This window comes from Lonchura striata, chromosome 7 (genome assembly GCF_050655825.1).
Source record: "Lonchura striata isolate lonStrDom1 chromosome 7, ASM5065582v1, whole genome shotgun sequence".
In the NCBI taxonomy this organism is placed as follows: domain Eukaryota; kingdom Metazoa; phylum Chordata; class Aves; order Passeriformes; family Estrildidae; genus Lonchura; species Lonchura striata.
In genome coordinates, this window is record NC_140709.1 from 15,457,315 (window position 1) to 15,478,135 (window position 20,821).

Consider the following 20,821-nt stretch of genomic DNA (forward strand, 5'->3'; position numbering starts at 1 on the left):
TGGCAGATGCCAGGTACTTCACGAGGTTCCGTGGTGCAGCCTGGCTTGGAGGGCACTTGGTTGCTTGGGTGCCCACCCACAGCCCCACAGCTATTTCAGAGAAACCATTCCATCTCCGCCCCTTTCCTTTTTTACCTCTCTTGCCTTTGCCTCCCGGCACAAGCCCCACAGCACGGGGTCCCCACTCAAGCAGTCCCCGCAATCCGCCCCTCGCCCTGCAGCTATTTTAGAAAAAGGCAGGAGGTATTTTTAGTGCTGCCGGCCCCCAGGAGAAGCTCTGAGCCTCTGAGCCACAGCAGCGCTGGCGCCAGAGAAACTGCCGCTGCTCTGGCTGACATTTCTTGTATAATTAAACTCAATCCATCCAGGGGGCTGGGCCTTGGCCACCAACTCAGCAAGGAGGGGAAGGAGAGGAGCCAGAGAGCCAGGGGCTGAGTGCTCTGACAGATGCTGGGAAATGCTCTGCAAATGCTGGAAAAGCCTGGCCTGAGACTTTGGGGGAAGTTTTGCCACGCACAAGGGAGCAGGATGACTCTGAAAGGCATAGGGAGTGGGATTTAATGGGAGCAGAACCCAAACTTGCCATCTCAGCAAAGGCAAAGACCCCACACAAGCATCATCCCGTTCCCTTGCGAGAGATGGACCCAAAAGGGTTGCCCAAGGCTGGACAGACAGCACCTAAAGGCAACCTGGGAAAAGCAGCAGGACTTGAAGAGCACCCAGTGACTGCAGGGCAAGTCAGAGAGATCCCTGCTGGTAAACAAAAGCCCAGGCTGGAGCTGGAGCCGTGTCGGAAGTTTGGGGGCTGTCTGGTTAGCCAGCATCTGGTGAACACAAGCTGCGGCTGGAGGCTGACAAGCAGCAGCACAACCCCTCCTTCTTCCCACACCCACCGCCCGGCGTCTGTCCGGGGGCCCCAGTCTGCCATCGAGGAACAGGGGGAACGACAGCCCGGAGAAAACAGCACCCACCAGCTTTTCATATGGGTTTGTGTTTTGGGTTTTTTTCCCCCCTGTGCAAAAAAACCCAGAGCATTTATTCCTGTGCTCCCTTAAATTTCAAGTTACACTTCCAGCAATCCAAACACCAAGCTGGCATTCCAAGCAACAGTATATTTTATATAACTGGTTCTTTTTTTGTTGTTTTTACCACTTTATAAAGCAATACAATGAACTGCAAAGAATCCGACATCTGTACAATGGGAAGACAATAGCGGAGTGACATTCACACACGGACATGGTGCGACCGAAGCCATCCTTACACGCACGACAACATTATGGGCATAAAGATACAAAATATAATGTATTTTTTTTTCCATCTATATAAATACACAGAAATGGGCGAGTCTAAAAGTTTGAAACTGTTTGTTAACACTGATTAGCAAATAAATCTGTAACATTCCCAAAGTAACAAAGACAACAACAACAACAAAAAAAAATAAACCCCACGCATAACACAGCGGCGCAGGATCCGCCAACAGAAACGTCATATTGCTTCCTTTTTTCTTTCTTTTTTTTTCCTTTTTAAGGAAAAGAAAAAAAAAATAGTAACCCCAAACCAACCTCGCAATTTGCAAAACAAACGAACAAAATGAAACAAGCCCCTGCGGGCTCCTTTGCTGTCTGATCATCCTGCCTGCTCCAATGGGAAGGGTTGCCTTTTGTTGATGCTGTTGTCTGGGGTTTTTGGGGCAACTGGTTTCTTTACCTGCCCGACCTGCTGGGTGGGGATTTACTCTGCGCTTTGGTTCAGGCGGTTGAATTCACTGAAAAATCAATGCCCAGAGGCTGGGTTGGGTTTTTCTCCCTACCTGGTTTGTTTTCCATGTGTAATTTGACCAGGAGGCAGCCAGCAAATGTTGCATTCAGAGCAACCCCAAACTCTGCTCAAAACCATGAGCCCTGCTCAAAACCATCTCCAGCGGTGATGAGGGGCTGGTGAAAACCATGCAATGGTACATCCCATCAGCAGCTGATGATATGGATCATTTCCCAAAATAGCTCCCAGGGGCAGAGCCAAAGGCAGCCCCATTTAATGGGAACCCCACATTTTGTGCATTGCAGGTGCCACTGAGCAGGACAGACAGCAAATTACCTCTCCAGGGAGCATTTCCCAATAGACAGCAATATCAACAGCAAAGGCAGGACGGGGTTCTCCAAAGAACAAACTGACACAAAAAGGGCACGTACATTAAATTTACACACACACAAAAAAAATAATATATATCTATCTATATATATATGGGGGAAAGTGCGTTTTTAAGGATATCTTTGGCAAGAATATATGCAGTTCTTTGTGCAGGAAGGAGGGATGTGTGTGTTTTTGTGTGTGTGTGTGTGTGTGTGTGTGTGTGTGTGTGTGTGTATGTGTGTGAGCGAGAGAGAGAGATACCATCCGGCTGCTGACAACGGCAGTGTGATTACAACGAAACATATGCTGGGCTTAACTCGTGCAAGCTTGAATCTCAAATAGTATGACTGCACTTGAAAAAAAAAAAAAAAACCACAAAGAGTATTTCCTGTCCCTTTCATAAGGAAAAAGTATCAACACTAGGTCCCCGCCAGCCCCAGGACCTGGGCAATCCTAAATGCTGCTGACGGTCTCTCCCGGGGACAGAAAGGGTTGTTACACCTTAAAACCTTCTTTTAAAAAGGAACTAAAGGGGAAAAAAGTGCCTTTAAAGGGAGCTGATAAACATCATTAGAAGGTGATTAGCTGTGTGTTAAAAAAACAATACAATCATCAGATGATTTTGTTAGTGTTTGAGATTTGGATACAGTCTAAATTTTCAGCTAGTGGGTTAGTGGGGAAGCCGGGAGAGGCTCAGGGCCCGAAGCAAGTGTGATGCTATTGGCAGGTACCTGCTGGGGTTGGCTTCTATGCAACATCTCTGGGGTGCTTAGATCTGCTTCATTTGAATGGGGAGAAAAAGAGAAATAGGAGTTCCAAGCACCAGTTTCCAAGGCAGCAGATTAAAATAAAATTACATTATTATAATCTCTTCTCTTAGCAGTGAGAAAACCAAGTCTGAAAAATAGAGGCTTTCAAAAATATATCTTTATATATCTATAAACACAGTGTTTTCTCTGATGGGTGAATGGCAGGATGAGGAGATTACGGGTGAGATCGTCTCTTGTCTCACTTGAATTTCGCAGAAGGAGGGAATCACTTTTTGGAAACATCAAAAATTAAAATATCTCTGCATCTGTGCGGCCAGGGAGCCAGGGAGGGGGAAAGCCCCCCCCAGAACCTCCTGTCCCACCACCATCTCACAACCAACTCCTCGCTACCCCTCCTCTCACACTCCAGTACATCAGCACAGCCTGTGGCCCTGCAGCCCTGTCTGGCCGCCCACGCCGCTCACTCCCCGCGCACACACACACACAGACCCGCACACACGCACGTCACACAGCCACCCCGGCACAGGGGCCCCCGCCTCTTCCCCCATCTCTACTTTGCCTTGCTCCGGATTTTCTTTTAACATGCAGGTGTTTCCCCAGGGCAGGGGAAGGGGGGGATACAGTGGGGGAGATATGATGCGCAGAAAGCGATATGGCAAAAATAAATATTTTTGGAGCGTAAATTTAACCTTTTTTTTCCTCCTTAAAATTTCATTAGCTTACAGTATCTTGTCAGTATAGCTTGTATATATAATATAGCTATCAAGGCAAGGGTGGTCCACGGGAGACAAGCTCGCCAGGGGACTGCAGTGCTATGTGTCTAATTTTTGTCCCCAAAAGACTATCTGGGCCACTTTGCACTGAAAACTTTACCCAAAAAACCTCTCAGGGGGAATGCTGGCAGCAGGGGGCTCAGCAATGATCCCACAGCTCCAGCTGGGCCATTCCCCCTGCCCTAAACCTGCACATGTGACTGAAACATCCTCTGCCCCCTCCCCAGCACCATAGGGCCAGGACCTCCACCTGCTGCACCCCCACCATGACCTCTCCCCTGCAGTGGCACAGGGGCTTTCTGCCCCTCTCTCCACCCAACTTGCCCTCCTCATCTACCTAAGGGAAAAGCCAAAGCACTGAAATCACTGCAAAACTATGGTGCATTTCAGGGGCACAAGCCTCAAACCAGATGGTTTAGGGGGTACACATGCGTCAACCAGGGTGGCTGTCAGAGGACCTGTTACCTCCCCACTGAGCCAAAGCTGCCCAGCCACTGCAGGTCTCTTTACTATTTTTTTTTTCATTTTCTTTCTTCTTTGTTTTTTTAACGTGGCCTCCAAAACAAAAGGAGAAAAAAAGCGCCTGAGTTACTTGTAGTCGTTTGCCTTTCGTGCAACTTGAATGTCCATGCAATTTAAAAACCGCTTGCGTGTCTCCGAAGAGCTAGATAGGGGTAGCCACGGGTCTGCTGCTTTGCACAGGGAACCCACCTGTGCCAGCATCCGCTATTATTATAATCATTATTATTATTACAACTATTCCTTTCCTTTCTGTTTTGCTTTTTTTGTGTTAAGAGAATGTGACAGGCCGCAGGAGAAAACTGTCAAATGGGACTAGTGACAGGAAGGAAAAGGGGAAGATGGGAGAGGAGGCGACTTTCTGCATCCTCCAGGTTCCTGGGGAGTAGCCACCTTTCCCAGGCACTGGGTGGCAGGAACCCCCACACCTCCTCACAGGCTGGGGGGCACAAGAACCCCTGGGGAAAGTGGAGAAACAGCATGAACCCCCCTCTCCAGTGGGCTCACAGTGTCTCATCTGTGACTGGTGATGGGCTCTGGGTCAGCAAAGGTCAGCCCATGGCCAAAGTTCCCCAGGGATTTGAAGGTTCAGGACCAATTTCCCCATGTCCCCAGCAAGTTACCAGGTCATGAGCAGGTTTTAGGGGAAGCACAGGGACCAGTGAGGACCCTCCTCTGCAGCTGGACAAGGGAAGGTTTCTGAGAGCATCTCCTCTGGTGTCCCATAGATGCAGTGCATGCCATTATCTCCTACAGGTCAGTTCAAACACACAGCAGATGGAGCTGCTGGGATGAAGCTTCTTCCATGAGTTTTGCTAGTTGCCTCTTTTTTTTCCAGATGGAAAACACCAGTCATGGTCCCACATTCAGTCCCAAATGGATGTCACCACTTGAGGCCATGATGCTGAAAGCTGGAAACACACCTCTCACTGCCGCCTTTGCTTTGGTCACCTTCCCTGCAATGGGACACGCATCCTGTCTGGCGTGACTTTGTGGCTCTCTTTCGTAGGTGCGTGGCTTTGGTTCCTCTACGTGTGTGTTTGGCTTGTGTTGAGTTTTTAGGGGTTTTGTTGGTGTTTTTTTGTTGTTTGCTGTTTTCCTCCAAAATTCCAACCCTTTCCCCCCCCCCCACCCCAATTCACTTCCCTCTCCCACAATGCACTTCCTAACACTCCTTCTCGGATCAGCTCCAAGTCCTTCTCCAAAATTCAAGAATCACCCGCAAGTGCCAGCTCATCTCTTCTGGCCGGAGCCAAGCATGACCCTGGAGACAAAGTTGACGATGGCTGCAGCTGGCTGGTCTGGGTCCAGCTCAGCAAAGAGGTGACAGATGTTGTCTGTAGTGCTCCCTTGCTTCCTGGCCACAAAGCCAAAGAGCCTGTGTGGGGAGAAGGCAAGAGGCTCAATATTGCTCCTGCAAGGATTATTGACGTCCTCTTCCAACAGGGTTTTGTCCCACTTCCCCTCTTTAACATCCATCTCTCACAACACAGAGGGATACATCCCAGACCAGCCTGCATGAAGGCCCATCTCCTCTTCTCCTGGCTGCAGTTTCTTTGAAGGCCAAGTTTCAATCATTTCTTGACCCAACCGCCCTTGCTCTGAACATCTCTGCCACCCTTCCCAAGTCCATCCCAAGGAAGGGACCTTCCAGATGATCACAGCATTGCCTTGGTTTGGCCTCTTGAAGCCAGAGGTGAAATTGGCTGACCATTGGGGTAAACCCTCTAAGAGATTAAGGCCATGCAAGGACACAGGAAGCTGAATGAGACCATCTGGTTATTTCTGTCTGTCTCTCCCCTGATGAATAAAATGTCCCTTATTTTTTTTTTTCATTAGAATGTGCAAACTCAAGTTATAAATACAGGGGGAACAGAATGTGAGACAGGCCCAGGCTACGGTATTTCTAATTGGGGAGGGGAAATATTCCAGCAGCTGGACATCCTAATAAAAACCCCTTCGCTCACACAATGACTAAAATTAGTGGGAGCTGGCCCCTGCAAATGGGCTCAGCCAACAGCTCTGTGCTCCCATGGGTCAGGACAGGAGGAAAGGGAAGAGATGACCAGTAGCTCACATGCCATCAGCATAACCCCAGGTCTGCTCCATAAGCTGGTTCCCAGTTATTCCCCAACTCTCCCAATGCTGGGAGAGTTTCCAGTTTGGTCAGTTCAGCAAGAGTCATGCCTGCTCTGACCAGGAATTTGGGGCTAAAATATGCATCCAGAGTCCCAAGACTATGTTCTCATGATTGGGAGAAATATTCCTGCAGTGAAGAGCTGAGCCCATCTCAAACACAGCCAGGATGCCCTGCACAGGGCATCTCCCAGCCAATGCCCAAACACAGGCAGAAGGTACCTCGACAGCAGCTGGGAGGAATCTGCTGGGAAGCACAGAAAGTACTTACTTGGCAGGGCCACTGCCATCTGTTTTAGTCCACCTGCAAGGAGAAGAGAAGGTGTGAGAGATGGTCCCTCCTGTACCCCACAGAGAGACAGGGCCATGATGGGGGCCACCACACCAGTGCTGGAAGGCCAGCCTGGCTTTGCACAGGCTTGACTTTATGGAAGAATTGTGCACCTCAGCATGAAGGTGCTTGGAGACACCAAAAAGTCACCAAAAGAAGCTGGCATTGCACCACAGTATCCAAGAGGACCTTGCATTCCTGCTCTCTGCAGGAGCAGAGGAGAGAGCAAGCAAACACACTGCTCCAAGCTTCCCAGGAGGCTAGAAGAGTGAAAGGGCTGGGGGTTCATGTGCTCCCCCCAGGTTAGGGCACTCACTTTCGTTCCTGGGGGTCCAAGTCACAGAAGGTGACGGTATTGAGGGGGTAGTGTCTTCGGAAGAACAATCTGAAACACAAAGCAGGGAATATCAGGGCCAGGGAAGCTCCACCACTGTCTCACCACAACCCAGCTCCACCAGCCCAGGGGACACTGCCACAGGTCTCCCATAGGATGTTCCAAGAGTCAAGGACAAAGCCCAGCCATGTCCATGACCAGGTTGATGCCAGCAAAGGGACATCCTTCACCAACACACTTCCTGAATCACAGTCCTATTGTCTTTGGGAATGAGCCAACAATGGCTTTTGGCCAGAGAGGTGGCCACGGAGGCTCTTACTTCCTCTGGTTGTCCGTTAAGGTGATGCCTTGTGCGGAGACTTTGAAGTGAACAATGGTAGCCGTGGGTGTGGGGTCAGCCACCAGAGTCTCAGCAACAGCCTTCGAGATGGCCTGGGGGCCCGTCAGAGACTCCATCTCCACGGAGTTGATGAAGAGGACATTGCAGGCTGGAAAGGGAGACAGCAGACATGGAGTCAAGCAGTATTCCAAGCCAAATTCACCCCACAACAACCCCTCTCAACTCACCTGCACCCTGTTTGAGGAGGTCCGTGGCTGAGTTGGTGGCTGATGCAGAGTCTTTCTTTTCCTCCATGGGATCTAGAAGACACAGGATGGTTACTGGTGCTCCCTGCTTGGAAACCTACCCCCTCCCTGTAGGCTGTAGGAGAGATGCAAAGCCTTCTGGTCCTAGTTCTTACCTCGGTCAGGAATGACCAGCTTGCAGGGCAGGGCCAAGGGTGTGATGGAGTGCTGGTACACCAGCGCTGAGAGACAGCCTGGGGAGAGAGGGAAGATGGTCAGCACAGGGCCAGTGTTGCCAGATGAAGAATTGTTTGCACCTGCTGGGTTAATACAATGATCCTTTCACAAAATCACTGGGCTGTGGAACCGCAGAATCCAAAGTACAATAACCATTAACCAAGGAAAGGAATAAGAAACTCCAGCTTTCCCTGATTAGGTCACCATTGCTCTGCATGGATGGAAGCAGGCTTTTAGGTGAGTTTCTTCACTAATGGTCCTAATGCCACGTGTGGCAATTCCTCTCACTGAAACCACCAAGTAGCCCTCCACAGACAGCTCAGGGAGGGGACAGAGGTGCCAGGGCCACTTTAGCAACAAAAAAATGCAACAAAGGTCTTCATACAGCTCCTCAGACAACATTAGTAATGGAATAAATGGAACAAGGGGAGCCCCTACCCTCCACCCGCCCAGCAGCATCAGCTATCCTATGTGTGTGTAGAAAGGTATGTACCTATGCATACAGGCACATTCGTGTGCTGCCATGGGTGTGGATGAACAGAGGCTACAAATGCCCACAGGATTCAGTTACACAGGGACAAGAGGCTGTAACAGGCTCTCCCAGACAGTTCTGCTTTGACAGCATGGCGAAGGCAAGGCTCTCCCAACCCAGCCCATGTGGGAAGCACACTCGGGGCACTTACCAAAATTAGGCTCGTTGGGACATCCTTTTAGTTTCACACCTCGTGAGCTAGTCTCGATGAGGAAGTGCCTCACCAGCTCGTTGGTCAAGTCTCCTGGGAAGAGACGAGATGTTTTCACACCAGAGGCATGTCTGGTGCTCCCCTGTGCCCTAGGAGGCAGGGATCCTGCCACATCAGCACATACCCAAGGGCACGACCAGCTCAGCAGCCCCAGCTGCCCGCTCACCCTGGCTGAGCGATGGAAAGCATCTCAGCGTGGGAAGGAGAAGGGCACACAATACCTTTCTTGTTCTGCTGCATGACTGTGGGAGGCGGAGAAGCAACTTTCATGGCGAGGCCATAGGCTCCCCGGAAGGAGTGGCTGTCTCGGATGATGAAAGCCCCTGGCTCCCTGTCCTTCAGCAGGGCAATGGCTGCAGGAGAGAATGGCAGAGCTCAGGGATGATGCATAGTGAGAAACAGCACACCCTCAAGACACCAGCAGGTGTGGGTTGGGACAGGGTGCCCCAGCTCCACATCTCATAGCCAGGCACCACAATGTTACCGCACCTCCTGCACATTTGAGTGGGTTGCCAGGCTCATCTCCCCCCAAATCCACTGCCCTTGTGTGGGCATCTCTAGTTCCCACTCTGCCTATCTCTGAGCAACCAAGTACTGGAGAGCAAGGAGGAGCCAAGGCCCAAATGCTGGGACCATCCCCCTGAAGTCATCCTGCCACCTCCTTGTTCTCCCCACTCATTTTAGCCATGTTTCCAAGATACCTCTGAGCATTATCAACTCGAGATCCAGGTGTTTTGCACCCAGAACTGCAAACATAGATCCACTGCACACTGCAGGGACTGGAGCTCCTCTACCAAGAGGAAGATTTGAAGAGCCCACATCTCACAAATCTACAGCTGAATGAGGCTTCAACCCCCATCTGCAGCAGCCTGAGCAGTCATTATTCACACCTTCACTCTCAACCCAATCCATAAAGGAAATCCTTGCTAATCCCTGTGATCTTAGACACATCCCAACTTCAAACCCTGCGTCATCTACTTACCCTGCTCCCTAGAGATGTCTGGTTTGTACCAGTACTTGGAAGTATCCTGCACAAACTTGACATTGGCACGAGTCTCGGGACTGATGTCTGCAGGAAAGGGAAGAAAAGGCAAGAAAAAAATTAAAAGATGCTGTATCTGAAACCCTCCATCCAGCCAAAGCATTAATACATCCGCCTCCTTTCAGATCCAGCACGTTGCACTAACCTCAGCCCAGTTCCCCATACCCAGACAGGCTGATCACTACCTGGAGCTTATGGGGCTGCTGGGCATCTAAAGCTAAATCCAAGCTCAAGGGCCCTCAAAGGGCTGTGTGTCAGATGAGCCCCTATGGCACACAGCAAGAGATGGAATGGGAGTTCTTCATTTAAAAGAAGCTGGCCAGGTGGAATAAAAGCTGTTGGAGGAAAGAGCTATGTCTGGAGGTGCCGGAGAGATCCTGATTTCAGAGAACCTTCACTGCTCTCTAATGTTCAAGATTTGGATCACACTTCATAAAAACATATTTCTTCCCTTATCTTTGCTCTGTGAAGAGGAACTGGACACCCTGAGCAAAGCAGCCCCAGCCCCAGCCTGACTGTGCCTTGTTCAGTGCCCACCAATGGCACAGCCCCAACGAGAGCTGGTCCTCTGGCTGTGAAGCTGTCATTTACTCAGGCAACATTTACAACGACCTGCTTTCCAAAAACAACCAGGCAAACAACCAAGACGATTGGATAGCATCTCTGCTGGAGACACTTTATCAGCCCTCAGCAATCTGGTCACCTTCAGAGAGGCAGGGGGCTCACTCCCCTCTCCAAGCTGCTTGTTAATTGTTAAGGGGTTTAATTGCTCGTGCTTCCCTGCTGGGAAAGGTCCCAGGCCACAGGAGTCACAGGGCAAGGACGAGTGCCAGAGTGCCCACAAAGGGATGCCTGCTCAGCAGAGAAACAGGCCCAGCAGCCAGAGCCACTGCTGCCCCACAGCTTTATTTCCCTGGTCCTATCAGCCCAATCTTGACGTCACCAAGGTGTCTGTAACCAGAGCTGGCAGAAGTGTACCCGGCAGGATGGCACCCAGGGCACGGCACCATTTGAAATGAGGAGGCAGCGCCGCAGCAGGATCCCAGTGGGGTAAAGCCCTCTGGGAATGGGGCCAAGAGGCCAGTCCGTCCCCACGGCAGAGAAAAATCGCCTCCAGGAGCTTTGATCTCCTCATACACATCTCTGGAAGCTGTTTGTGCCAGAGATGCTAGTCGGTGTTTTTCCTGTTTGGATTTGTCAGAAAGCGCAGGAAATGGCCCCAGCCCCAGCGGTGCCTTTGGTTTGCGGATGGACAGGAGGGGTAAATCAGGACATGGCTGCAATCCCTTTCCTGATGGCCAGCAAGGAGGAGGAGGGGAGAGCCCTGAGTAGGGCAGGGGGACACGGGGACCTCCAAGAGCATCCCTTACCTGGCATGGAGAACTTGGAGAAGTCCGGCAGAGTGTGGGAGAAGGCGACGGCGCTCCCACCGCTGGGGCTGGACATGCCGCTGGAGAGGGGCGAGGACATCTTGCCGTTGACAGTGGCATAGTTGGGGAGGCTGTTGGAGCGGTCCCCAGCTGACATCCGCCGCTTCTCAGGCAGAGCAGGCTGCGACGTGGGGCTGCCCTGGCGGTAGGCAGCCGAGTCTGGGGAGGAGGAATGCGGCGTGCTCGTGCCAGGATAGTACGCTGGGGAGACCGGGAAGGACGGCGTGGAGGGAGGCTGGTAGCCAGAGGAGCTGCTCTGCCGAGACAGTGTCAGGTGCCTTTCCTCTGGGCTGGAGTAGCCATACAGGGGGCTGCCAGGGGAGGTGGCTGCCGCTGTTTGGTGCCTGGACAGGCTGGGGCTCCCTGGTGGGGCCACCAGGTTGCCATGGGCCACCACAGCATGCCTGCCCAGCCCGGGGCTGCCAGGAGCGCCACTCATGCTGGGGTTGATGGCTCTTCGCCCGAAGCCAGGGCTGGGCGGTGTATTCGTAGCCACTGTCCGGTGCAGGCTGCGGGGGCTCCCCGGCAGGGTGTGAACCCCCACCACATTGACCTGTGGCTGTGGCCGAGCTTGGGGTTCTGGCTGGAGGCCAGCTCGGCCATCAGGGTAGTCAGGGCTGCTGTATGCCGAGCCCGGGACCCCTCCTTGGACCATTGCAAATGAAGATGGAGACGAGTTTTGGTAGCTGCTGTGAACTGAGGGCATCTGTGAGCCAACAGGCGACCGGTACAAGGGCTCAGCTGAGACGTGGGGAGGTGTAACCGTGCCATGGGGGCTGCCTTCTGATGGGTAGCTGCGGAGGGAGGCCCTAGGGAGAGACGAAGAAAGATAGAATTCAGCTCCACCACTCATTCCTGCTGCTGACTGGTACTGGCACCTTCCTGCATGTGGCACACAGGGAAACTGAGGCACAGAGCCAGTCAGCAACTTGGTTGTTCAGAAGCAACTGTGGGATAGGTCCAGCCAGCTTCATGGAAGCAACTAGAGGCAGCTTTACCTCCACCATGAATCTCAGTTCCATCTCAAAATATGACTCTGGAGAACAGAGCCTTTTTCTAGTTCTGCTCCCAGCAAACACATGATTTATCCTGCCCTGCCAGACTGTGTGGATGCAGAACACCTCGTGGGCAGGGTAGACAGGGGACAGGGACAATGGCTCCATCTCACCACAGAGGACTAATGCCTTAGCCAGGGTTAGGGGTTTGCACAACCCATCCCTCCTCCCACTCCAGGAGCCAGGTTCCCAGTGAGAGCTGTCTAAGGTCCAGTAACCACCAAGCAACCAGCAGTGACCTGGATTTCTGTTTCTTAGGGCACCAAAGCATACAGCTGGCCAGGATACCCAAACCCTGCATGGAGAGATGCGGGTCTTTGCAAAGGCAGTTTCCATGTGGGAAGAAGCAACATCCCTGGAGATGTTCAAGAAACAACTGAACATGGCACTTCACTTAGTGCTCTGATTTAGTTGGCTTGGTGATGTTGAGTCAAAGGTTGGACTCTGTGATGATCTTGGATGTCTTTTCCAACCCTAATGATTCTGTGACTCTGTGACTGTCATTCTAAGCCTGTGCACCAGCCAGGGTTCAGCCCCAGCCCCATCAGTCCCTGGGACATGCACCCACTGCCTTACCCATCCATGCTGTGAATAGGGCTGCTGGTGGAGACAGGGCTGGGGGCGATGAAGGAGCTGGAGAAAGTGCCATTCCTGGTGGGCACCTCTGGGCCTCCAGGCTGGGCAGGAGGCTGGGCAGCAGGCTGGGCAGCAGGCTGGGCAGCAGGCAGTGTCCCTCCTCTGCCCGTTGTGGCCGTGCGGGCCACTGACTCAACATAGCTCCTGGGCTCTGCAGCAAGAGAGAAGTGAAAACAGATGAGCCTACAGTTTGCATGGGAAGGGGGCCACACCCTTCCCAGGATCCACATTTCACGGTAGTGAAGGCGCTTGTGCTGACCTCCTCCAGCCATGATCCCTTTGCCTGCCACAGCCCCTTCACCCTGGTCTGAGTCAGAGTCCCTCCCACCCAGGATGCCACAGAGAACACGTCCTGCTCCCTGTTCATCCACAGCCCCTAAAAATAGAGCCCAGCCTGTGCTGTGCTGACTCACACAGGACTGATGACAATGCCCCGTGGTCCCTGCCCTCTGCAGCCCACCTCTGCCAGCCATCTCCAGCAGCAGACCAGAGGGCAACTCCAGCTATTTCCACTGCAGCATCCAACACTTTCACTCCCAGCCCAGCTTGAAACCGGAGCCCATGACCACGACCAAGAAAAGCAATTTTCCTTTAGAGCCGCCAAGCTGTCCCGTGCCAGGAGCAGCGGGCTGGGCTGGCCATAACTATCCATGGGAGACACCAGCCCCAGTCCTCGCTCATACCTTGCCCCCTACCTCCTATTCCACCCAGGCTGGACCCCATCCCTATGACAGCCCCCACAGGCCCTTCCAAAAGCTGCACCACAGGAAGGAGCTGCAGCTTCAGTCCCATTCCCCCAAGTCCCACAGCCACACCTCAGCCTGCACTACACAAGATCCACTGGCATCAAATCCTATGGGCCAGGCAGCCTTGCTGGTCCTTGGCTCCAGGCTGGCCATGCCCAAAGCAGTCCTGCAGTAGTAATTAGCATTACAAACATTATTATTGTTATTATTAGTCATAACAGCTGGGCTCTGGCTCAGTCTGCTGGCAAGCTGGCCTACTCACAGTCAGCAACACCAATGCACAGCTCCCTGTTCAGAGCTGGAGCAGAGACATGCAAGGAAAAAGACTGTCATAGGTCCCACTCCTTCCTCCACAGCATCTCTGTGCCCCATCTGTCTGTGGAGAGAGGAGAAGGAGTCTCTCCCTTGGGATGATGTCCCCAGCCAACAACCCTAGGAAAGATCTGAGCTAAAACCAGACCTCTACACAGGCTGGGTACCAGCACCTAAGGCAGGACATCCTGAGTGACAGGGATGAGGCACTACCCAGGGCAGCTGCAAGAAATCCATCGCAGCTTAGGTAATTAAATTAATTTCGCAGCTACTCACTTTTCCCCTTCCTAGCTCCCCAGCCCAGACTAAAATTAGTCAGACAGTACATATGAGTCACCCTGCAAGAGGTTAAGACCATAGGGCTGAGAAAATGCCAGCCCCTTCTAAAAAGGCAGGAGCGGGAGGCATGGGGGCTGTGCCACAGTGAGGTGTGTGGCCATGGTCACAGGTTCCAGTACATTGATTCAATACAGGACAGGAGAAAAGTTAGGAAGTTTCAGGCAGGATTTTTTTAGGTTGAAAAATCTGATCTTGCCTCCTTGTGTTTTCTTGGAAGGGACTCTGGAGATGGGAATATGGGTGGGAAAATAGAGAAACTCTGAGTCACCAAGGAGATGGGCATTTGTTTGGGAATCCCAAATCCAAGCAGGGCTGCATGCTGGCCAGAAATCCCCAGCACTGCATCTGTGTCAGGCTGTTTTAAAGCCTCCTCAGAGCTGACAGCCACACCCTGAGCTCCCACACTGCCAAAGCATCTTCCAAGCCCATACACAGGGCAGCCATTCCAGCCAGGATCTGCTAGGCAAAGCACGGAGGGACAGGGACTGCCCCACCTAGAGTGTGGCTCCTGGAATGTGTGGCTAAGTACAAAGGGTCCTAAGCCAGCAGTAAGCCAAAACAGCAGTCCCTTCTCAGAATTGTAGATTCAATACCCAAAAATATAATTTTACAGAGGATGAAGCAGGGCAAGAGGCCCATGGCAGCCATTCAGCCTTGCTTGGGGTCAACCATCATGCAAGGGGACAGAGATGCAGGACAGCTTGAGTTCCTGAGGGTTTAGTGGGAAGGAGAGGAGAGGCAATGTTTGAATCTTTGGAGGCTTAAAGCTGCACAGAAATGGTAAAGCTTGGGGGAACTTACGGGGTAAAAGCCTGTTTTTATCCCAGCTTTGCTTCCCTTAATGTATCCAAAAAGCCATCATTGAAAAATCAGTTCTGAAAGTGGAACTTTTTTTTCAAGCAAACACTTTCTCCAGTATCACAGAGTGTTCAGGTTTTGGTTGTGTGCATTTTGAGAAACTTCTAAGGAGAAATGCTGATGGCTGCTAGGGCTAGAGGAAGTACCACACCCACCAAGAAGAGACACTCTTTCCCCAAAACCCATCCTGAACATACAGTTCCTCATCCCAGCTCTGAGTGTGCAAAAATTCATTAAAGGAGGAAGCAAAACCACCCAACAACCGTTACCTAGCAGGCAGCACCCCAAGGAATCACAGCCACTCCCAAAGCCTCTGTCCCCACACGAGATGTGCCATCCCAGAGCCCACAGTGCCTGCGCCGTCAGCACAGCCACACTTGAATTGATGTCCCACCTCAGCCCGATCCTTGGCATCCCCAGAGTGGCACAACCCAGAGACAGGAGAGGTGGGGGGAATTTGGGCAGCTGCCTGACGGGCAGAAGATGTGCACCAGCTGCTGGTGCTGCACCGCTGCCCAGCCGGCTGTGCTGGCAACACACTGGTGGCCTCTGCGCCTGCTGACCTTTTGTGCTGCACTTTGGTTTATTTTTGCTCTGAATGGCAACAGCAAAGCCAAAAGGGGAGGGAAGGAGACTAAAACTGGGGCTGTTGCTCCCAGATCCCCGCCAGGCTCATCCAAAGCTGGCTGTAGCGTGCCAGCATCCCCAGCATGCCACCAGTAAGGATGCGACTCACTGACAAAGAGCTCTCAGTCCCCACGGATGACTGCCACACAAAGTGACAGACCTTCAGGTCCCGCTTGGACACTGAGAAATCCTACCACGACACAAGGCATGCTGTGCCCCTCCTCTAAAGAGAGCAGCACAGTCAAGACTCAAGCTCCTAGATCCCCGAGGGACAGCGCAAGGGAAGGCTGCTGGAACAGACACCTGGGCCTGCTCTCAGTGACAGTCCCAACAGTGAAGCTGCATGAGAGAGATACAGAGAAAGAAAAGTGTTTCTTACCTTCTTCAGAGTCACCGCCCACTTCCCCTTCTAGCTCTGAGAGATGGAGGGGCAGGAGAGTGATGGGAGTGGGAAGAGGAAGAATGGAGGTGCGAGACAGAAAGAGAAATCAGAGTTAAGCAGCTCTGCCTTGCTCAGGCAGGGACACACAGAGCACAAAGGAGAGCCCCACACCTCCCAACGCTGGAAGTCCTCCAAACTGAAACCCGGCCTCAGACACCCTCACATCACGCCAACATCCCAGAAGTGATGTCCAGAACACAGGAGGCTGGCTTCAGATGGGAAAGAGGGAAAAATGCAAAAGAGAGCAACCAAAGGGCTGCTCCAAAAAGCCCAGCAAGCACCAAAAATGCATCAGGTCACCCTTGAGAGCAGAGGGATAAGGGTCTTGCACTATGTGCTCAATCAACCTGCGGCCCCCAGGTTCAGATGGGTTTGAGGAGGTCACACTCAGCCCTGAGCTGTCTCAGGAAGGGGCCCTGGGTACTGGGGAGCAGTAAGGTCTGGCTTGGCAGGCTACTCCAGGACACGTCCCCAGGACAGCAGGGCCTTTGCACTTAAAAGGCTGCTGTCCAGGATGGAAAGAGCTCTGGATATTGTTCTGGCTGACAGGCTCAGCTTCCAGAGAGCAAACTGTCTCCAGCTGTCCTAGGGAAGAGAAGGAATGTAGGGGGTGGGAGAGGGAAGAATATGGGGCTGGGCAGGAAACAGGGCCACAGGGTTATCTACTAGCCTTCACTGCTGAAGACCCTACTGTGCAGAGCCCACCAGAGCAGCACCAACATCCCCCATGCTTACACAGTCCCAGAGGCTCCGCAAAAGGCAACAAGGACCCCCCCAAGGCCACCTGGCCCCAAAAGAGAAGTGGAAGTGCCTTCTCCAAACTGGGGGCCCTTCCAGGGTATCCTCATAGATGCCCCCACAAAAAAATCTGCCTGCAGTCCCCACATCTGCACTCACCTCCCACTGGATGCAGCAGGATCTCAGCCGGGTTGTGGGGTTTCAGCCCCAGTGCTGAGAGCGGGGTCTTGGCCAGGCCAGGGGGAGAACGCACTGTTGACACAGTGGGCACAAGAATGTTAGTGGAGGAGTGGGAGGTGATGCTTCAGAAAGGCTGGAGCTGCCCATGGGTTCAGAACCCCGTAGCCCATCCCACCCACTGGCTGCAAGGAAGGGCTGCTGAGAACACGAGATGCCCTTGTATGAAGCAACACCTTGCAGAAGGATATTGATCCCTCTCTTCATTTGGGAGTGGACAGAGTGGGAGATGCCTGGGAACAAGCACCCTGCCCCACTGCAAAGCTGGCAGGATGGAGAAAGAGGGCAACTCCCATCAGGACAAGCCCAGACCCCATCGCCCAGCACCATCCCCATAAAACCCCACCATAAAGACATGAAGCCCCTTTAATTTCCCCTATGTGAGCAGCCATCCCAACCCAGCTCTCCCACACCTGAACCCCTTTCTGCCAATCCCCACATCTGGCTGAGCTGGAATCCAGCTGTCCCAGAGCAGCTCATCACCCCCACAAAAGGGACGGAAGGACTGCCAAAAAACCCCTGCCCTCCAGACCAGCTCAATGGGTGGATGAGGATGTTCACACAAGGGGGGTGGCAATGCACATGTGAGTTCTGCACCCCTGTGCCCAGACATACACACCTGGAGGAGCTGTGTATGTGTGTATGGCTATGGTATGGATGGCAGTGGGGTTTCACAGGGCAGGGTAGACCGCCCCAAGCAGATTGCACCTCCTCTCCTACCCATTGGGTTTGTCCCATCTCCTTTATGCTGTATTTTTCCATATTAGGGTAAACTTCAGGGCATCATCTTCAGCAAGAGAGAACAAAGGGGCATGAGCCTCCAGCAGTGTCTGAATGTCTCTGACTGGTGGCACAGGCACAGGGCCTGTGGTGAGGCTGGGAGGCAGCGAGTGGTGGGAGGTCCAGAGGAAAGCCAGACCCTTGCTCTGAGGCCAGGTCCACCCTGCAGCCTGGGGCTGGAGCAGCCAAGCAGCCAAGTTCCTGGGAAACTAAGACAGAAGCACCTTCCCTAGTTGGTGTCTGATTCCCTCAAGCCTAGCTGACCCCAGCCACAATGTCAGTTCACATCTCAGTTGGCTGATGAACAGCAGGGTCCTCACAGAGCCATGAATTCTCCCAGGACCACCATCTCCCAACAGAGGGGAATTGCTCCTGTATCCCCCAGGGTCACTTTGGCAAAGCCTGAAAGCTGCAACTTCAAACTTCCCAGGCTTCTCTGGCTGGTGCTGGATAAGCAGCACTGTCTTGGGGCCACGACCCCAGCCAGGCTGTTCCCGTCACCTCTGCAAGTGACTCATCTCCCAGAGCCACTGACCCACTGCCAAAGGAGCTGCTGCTGCCCCAGGGCCGAGCTCTCAGTCCCAGGAACAACAGGGCCATTTCCGAGCTGCCAAGCACCCCTGCAATGCTCCCACACTCGTCTCCTCATCCCAAGAGACAAGGCTCAAATATCAGAGGATTGCAGGGAAGGAAGAGCAACGGTACAGAAGAAAACAACTCCAAGCCCTATAGGCTGAGCTGTGGGGGGCAGGTGGCTTCAGTGGAACCAGGACATGGCATCAGATGCTTGGCTCAGCCCAAGCATCCCCAACCCTAGAGCATCCCTCAGCCTACAGGAGTGCTTTAAAGGGGAGGGGGGGGGTCTGTCATCTTTTTAACATGTTTCCCAGGTGCCTGGCTGCTCCATTGCACTGCTCTGGCCCGAGTCGTGCTGTGCTGACGCGTGGCTGCTCCTCAGGGCTCGTTGCTCAAGCTGGTCACACAAACCCAGTCCACACAAACCCACCGTGACTGAGACAAGGTAAGTCAGAACAGAGACGCTGAGCTGGAGGAGCGGAGACAAGCTGCATGCAAAGAGCACGCGCCCCAGCCTTCTGGCCTTCCTGCCTCTGAAACTGCGAGCAAGAAGTGGCATGATGTGAGTCTGGCCTCCTGATCTTCAGTCCCTCCTGCCTCCCTCCCACTTGCCTGCCACTGCAGTTTTGCTTCTCTTCATGCCATGCCAGTAGGAAAAATGGGGAGATGCAGGATGGGTTGGGGTCATAGCATGCCTCTCTCCTCATCCCACCTTGGGATCCCATCAAAAGAACACCCCAGTGAGTGCAGGGTGGGAAAAAGCCAAGATGAGGGTGCCTAGCATGTGATGCTGAATTAGGTGGGATGCTGATAGCAGCATGGAGTGGCAGGATGTGGAGGAGAAAGGAGGATGGAGAGGAGGAGTGGTTAACATGGTGGTGGGTGTCTGGAACCTGGAGCTGTCTGACCCTTGGCAAATTTCTGGCTTGCCCAGAGCCACCCACCGAGCCCCTCTGCCTCCCAGAGGCATGGCACTTACAGGTGTTGGAGTAAGGGGTTTGTGGTGACACAGGGAAGGCTGGGGTAGGGGGAGAAATCTCACCGCCGCTGGAGGGTGGGCTGGTGGGGGAGGCACCCTCCATCTCCTCAAAGGCTTCCTTGTAGCTGTGGAGGTGAGGCTGGGGAGAGCAGGAGAAAGAGTCAGTCCCATCCCTACGATGGGCAAAAACCCCTAGGACACCCCAAAGAGAGGGCAGAGGGGGCAAAGGGAAGGGTTTCACCTCCTCTCTGCTGACTACCACCACCACCACCAAGCCCCTCCCTGGAAGCACATCTCCCCAGTCAGCCACTCCCCAGCCCCAGCACTCCTCTACTCCAGCACACCTCTTTGGGCCTCCCTCCAGGGTTGGCTGCGATGGTGCTGACCACCTCAGGTGAGAGGACGGTGGGGCTGCGGGGCGAGCTGGGCTCTGGTGAGCTCTTCTCATAGTGGCTGTCGCTGGGAGTCCGCTTGCGGGCAGGAACAGCGCTCTCCTCCAGAGGCTTCTCCCGGGACTGTGCCCCTGCAGGGCAAGTACAGGGTGGTAGAGGGGTGAGGAGCTGCCAGCTGAGATGGGCACCAGCAGGAGATGCTTCAGGCCTGACCTGAAAGGTCTCAGCTTCAGCACTTACCTGCATCAAACCCCAGACCAGCATGGGTAGCTGGAGCAGATGTACCCTACAACAGTGACCCAGACCAGGTGATAGAGAAAGGCAGGGTTGTGGCTAGTGGCTGAATTGCTGCACTAGCCCTCCCAAGCACCATTAGATTTCCGGGACAACAACCTCCATCAGTGGGTGCAAGGGGCAAGAGCATCCTCAGATTAGTCCAGACAACCCAGCCCTGCAGAGCAGGGAAGCAATGAGGCCTCCCAACAGCATCATAGTGGGAAATGACCAAATCATCCAGCACAAGGACAGCTGTATTCAGCCTGCATCCCTGCACCCACAGCCAGATGTGGCTTCAACCACAGCAGTGGAAAAAGGCTGGTTTTGTGAATCCCCAAGGCAGAGGGAGCACTGGATCAAGAAGAAAGAACCCAACAGAGGAATGGTGCAGGGAACCCTAAAAAAACACTGCTGCTCTGTCCCCAGTGCAAAGCTTCTCTAAAAGGAGAGATCAGCATCTCCCCTCCATCTGCCCCCAAACATCTTTCCCTGATCGCAGCAGTATGAGCCACAAATGTCCACAGGCTGGGGGGAAGAACAGAGTGACCAAGTCATCAGAAAATGATTTCTTGGGCTGTGGAGATCTCCTTGGCTGGGATAAAGCCCAGGAATACACAAAGTTGGCACAGGGCAGGGCAGTTCAGCTCTCCCAGCACGTGACAGTGCCCAAACACACTTTCTATCCCATCTCACCTGGTTAAGAGGATAATCTGGGCTCATGGACGACAGTGCTGAGTGCACAGCAACCCAAAAGAGTACCATGGGCACAGCTCAGGGCCTCGTGGGACTCACACTCCTACCCACTAGCAGAGGTGACAG

At 53.2% G+C, this 20,821-nt stretch overlaps 1 protein-coding gene across 24 annotated transcripts in view; it reads right to left on the reverse strand.

The window, feature by feature from the left end:
• Positions 1–1,092: 1,092 nt before the first annotated feature.
• TNS1 (tensin 1) overlaps positions 1,093–20,821 on the reverse strand; it is a 65,665-nt gene continuing 45,936 nt past the window's right edge. For 14 of the 24 annotated variants that reach the window (XM_085584241.1, XM_085584237.1, XM_085584248.1 and 11 more), the window contains 15 exons: positions 19,679–19,857; positions 19,335–19,473; positions 16,922–17,014; positions 15,962–15,997; positions 12,641–12,851; positions 10,950–11,818; positions 9,520–9,606; positions 8,759–8,890; positions 8,478–8,570; positions 7,734–7,811; positions 7,561–7,632; positions 7,313–7,481; positions 6,976–7,044; positions 6,600–6,632; positions 1,093–5,570 (listed from right to left, as the gene is read on the reverse strand). In XM_085584241.1, coding sequence (XP_085440367.1) covers positions 5,426–5,570; positions 6,600–6,632; positions 6,976–7,044; positions 7,313–7,481; positions 7,561–7,632; positions 7,734–7,811; positions 8,478–8,570; positions 8,759–8,890; positions 9,520–9,606; positions 10,950–11,818; positions 12,641–12,851; positions 15,962–15,997; positions 16,922–17,014; positions 19,335–19,473; positions 19,679–19,857 — 2,405 coding nt within the window. In that variant the 3' untranslated portion in view covers positions 1,093–5,425. The remainder of the gene's footprint in view (positions 5,571–6,599; positions 6,633–6,975; positions 7,045–7,312; positions 7,482–7,560; positions 7,633–7,733; positions 7,812–8,477; positions 8,571–8,758; positions 8,891–9,519; positions 9,607–10,949; positions 11,819–12,640; positions 12,852–15,961; positions 15,998–16,921; positions 17,015–19,334; positions 19,474–19,678; positions 19,858–20,821) is intronic. The other 10 variants (XM_085584250.1, XM_085584249.1, XM_085584240.1 and 7 more) reach the window with 3 other exon arrangements.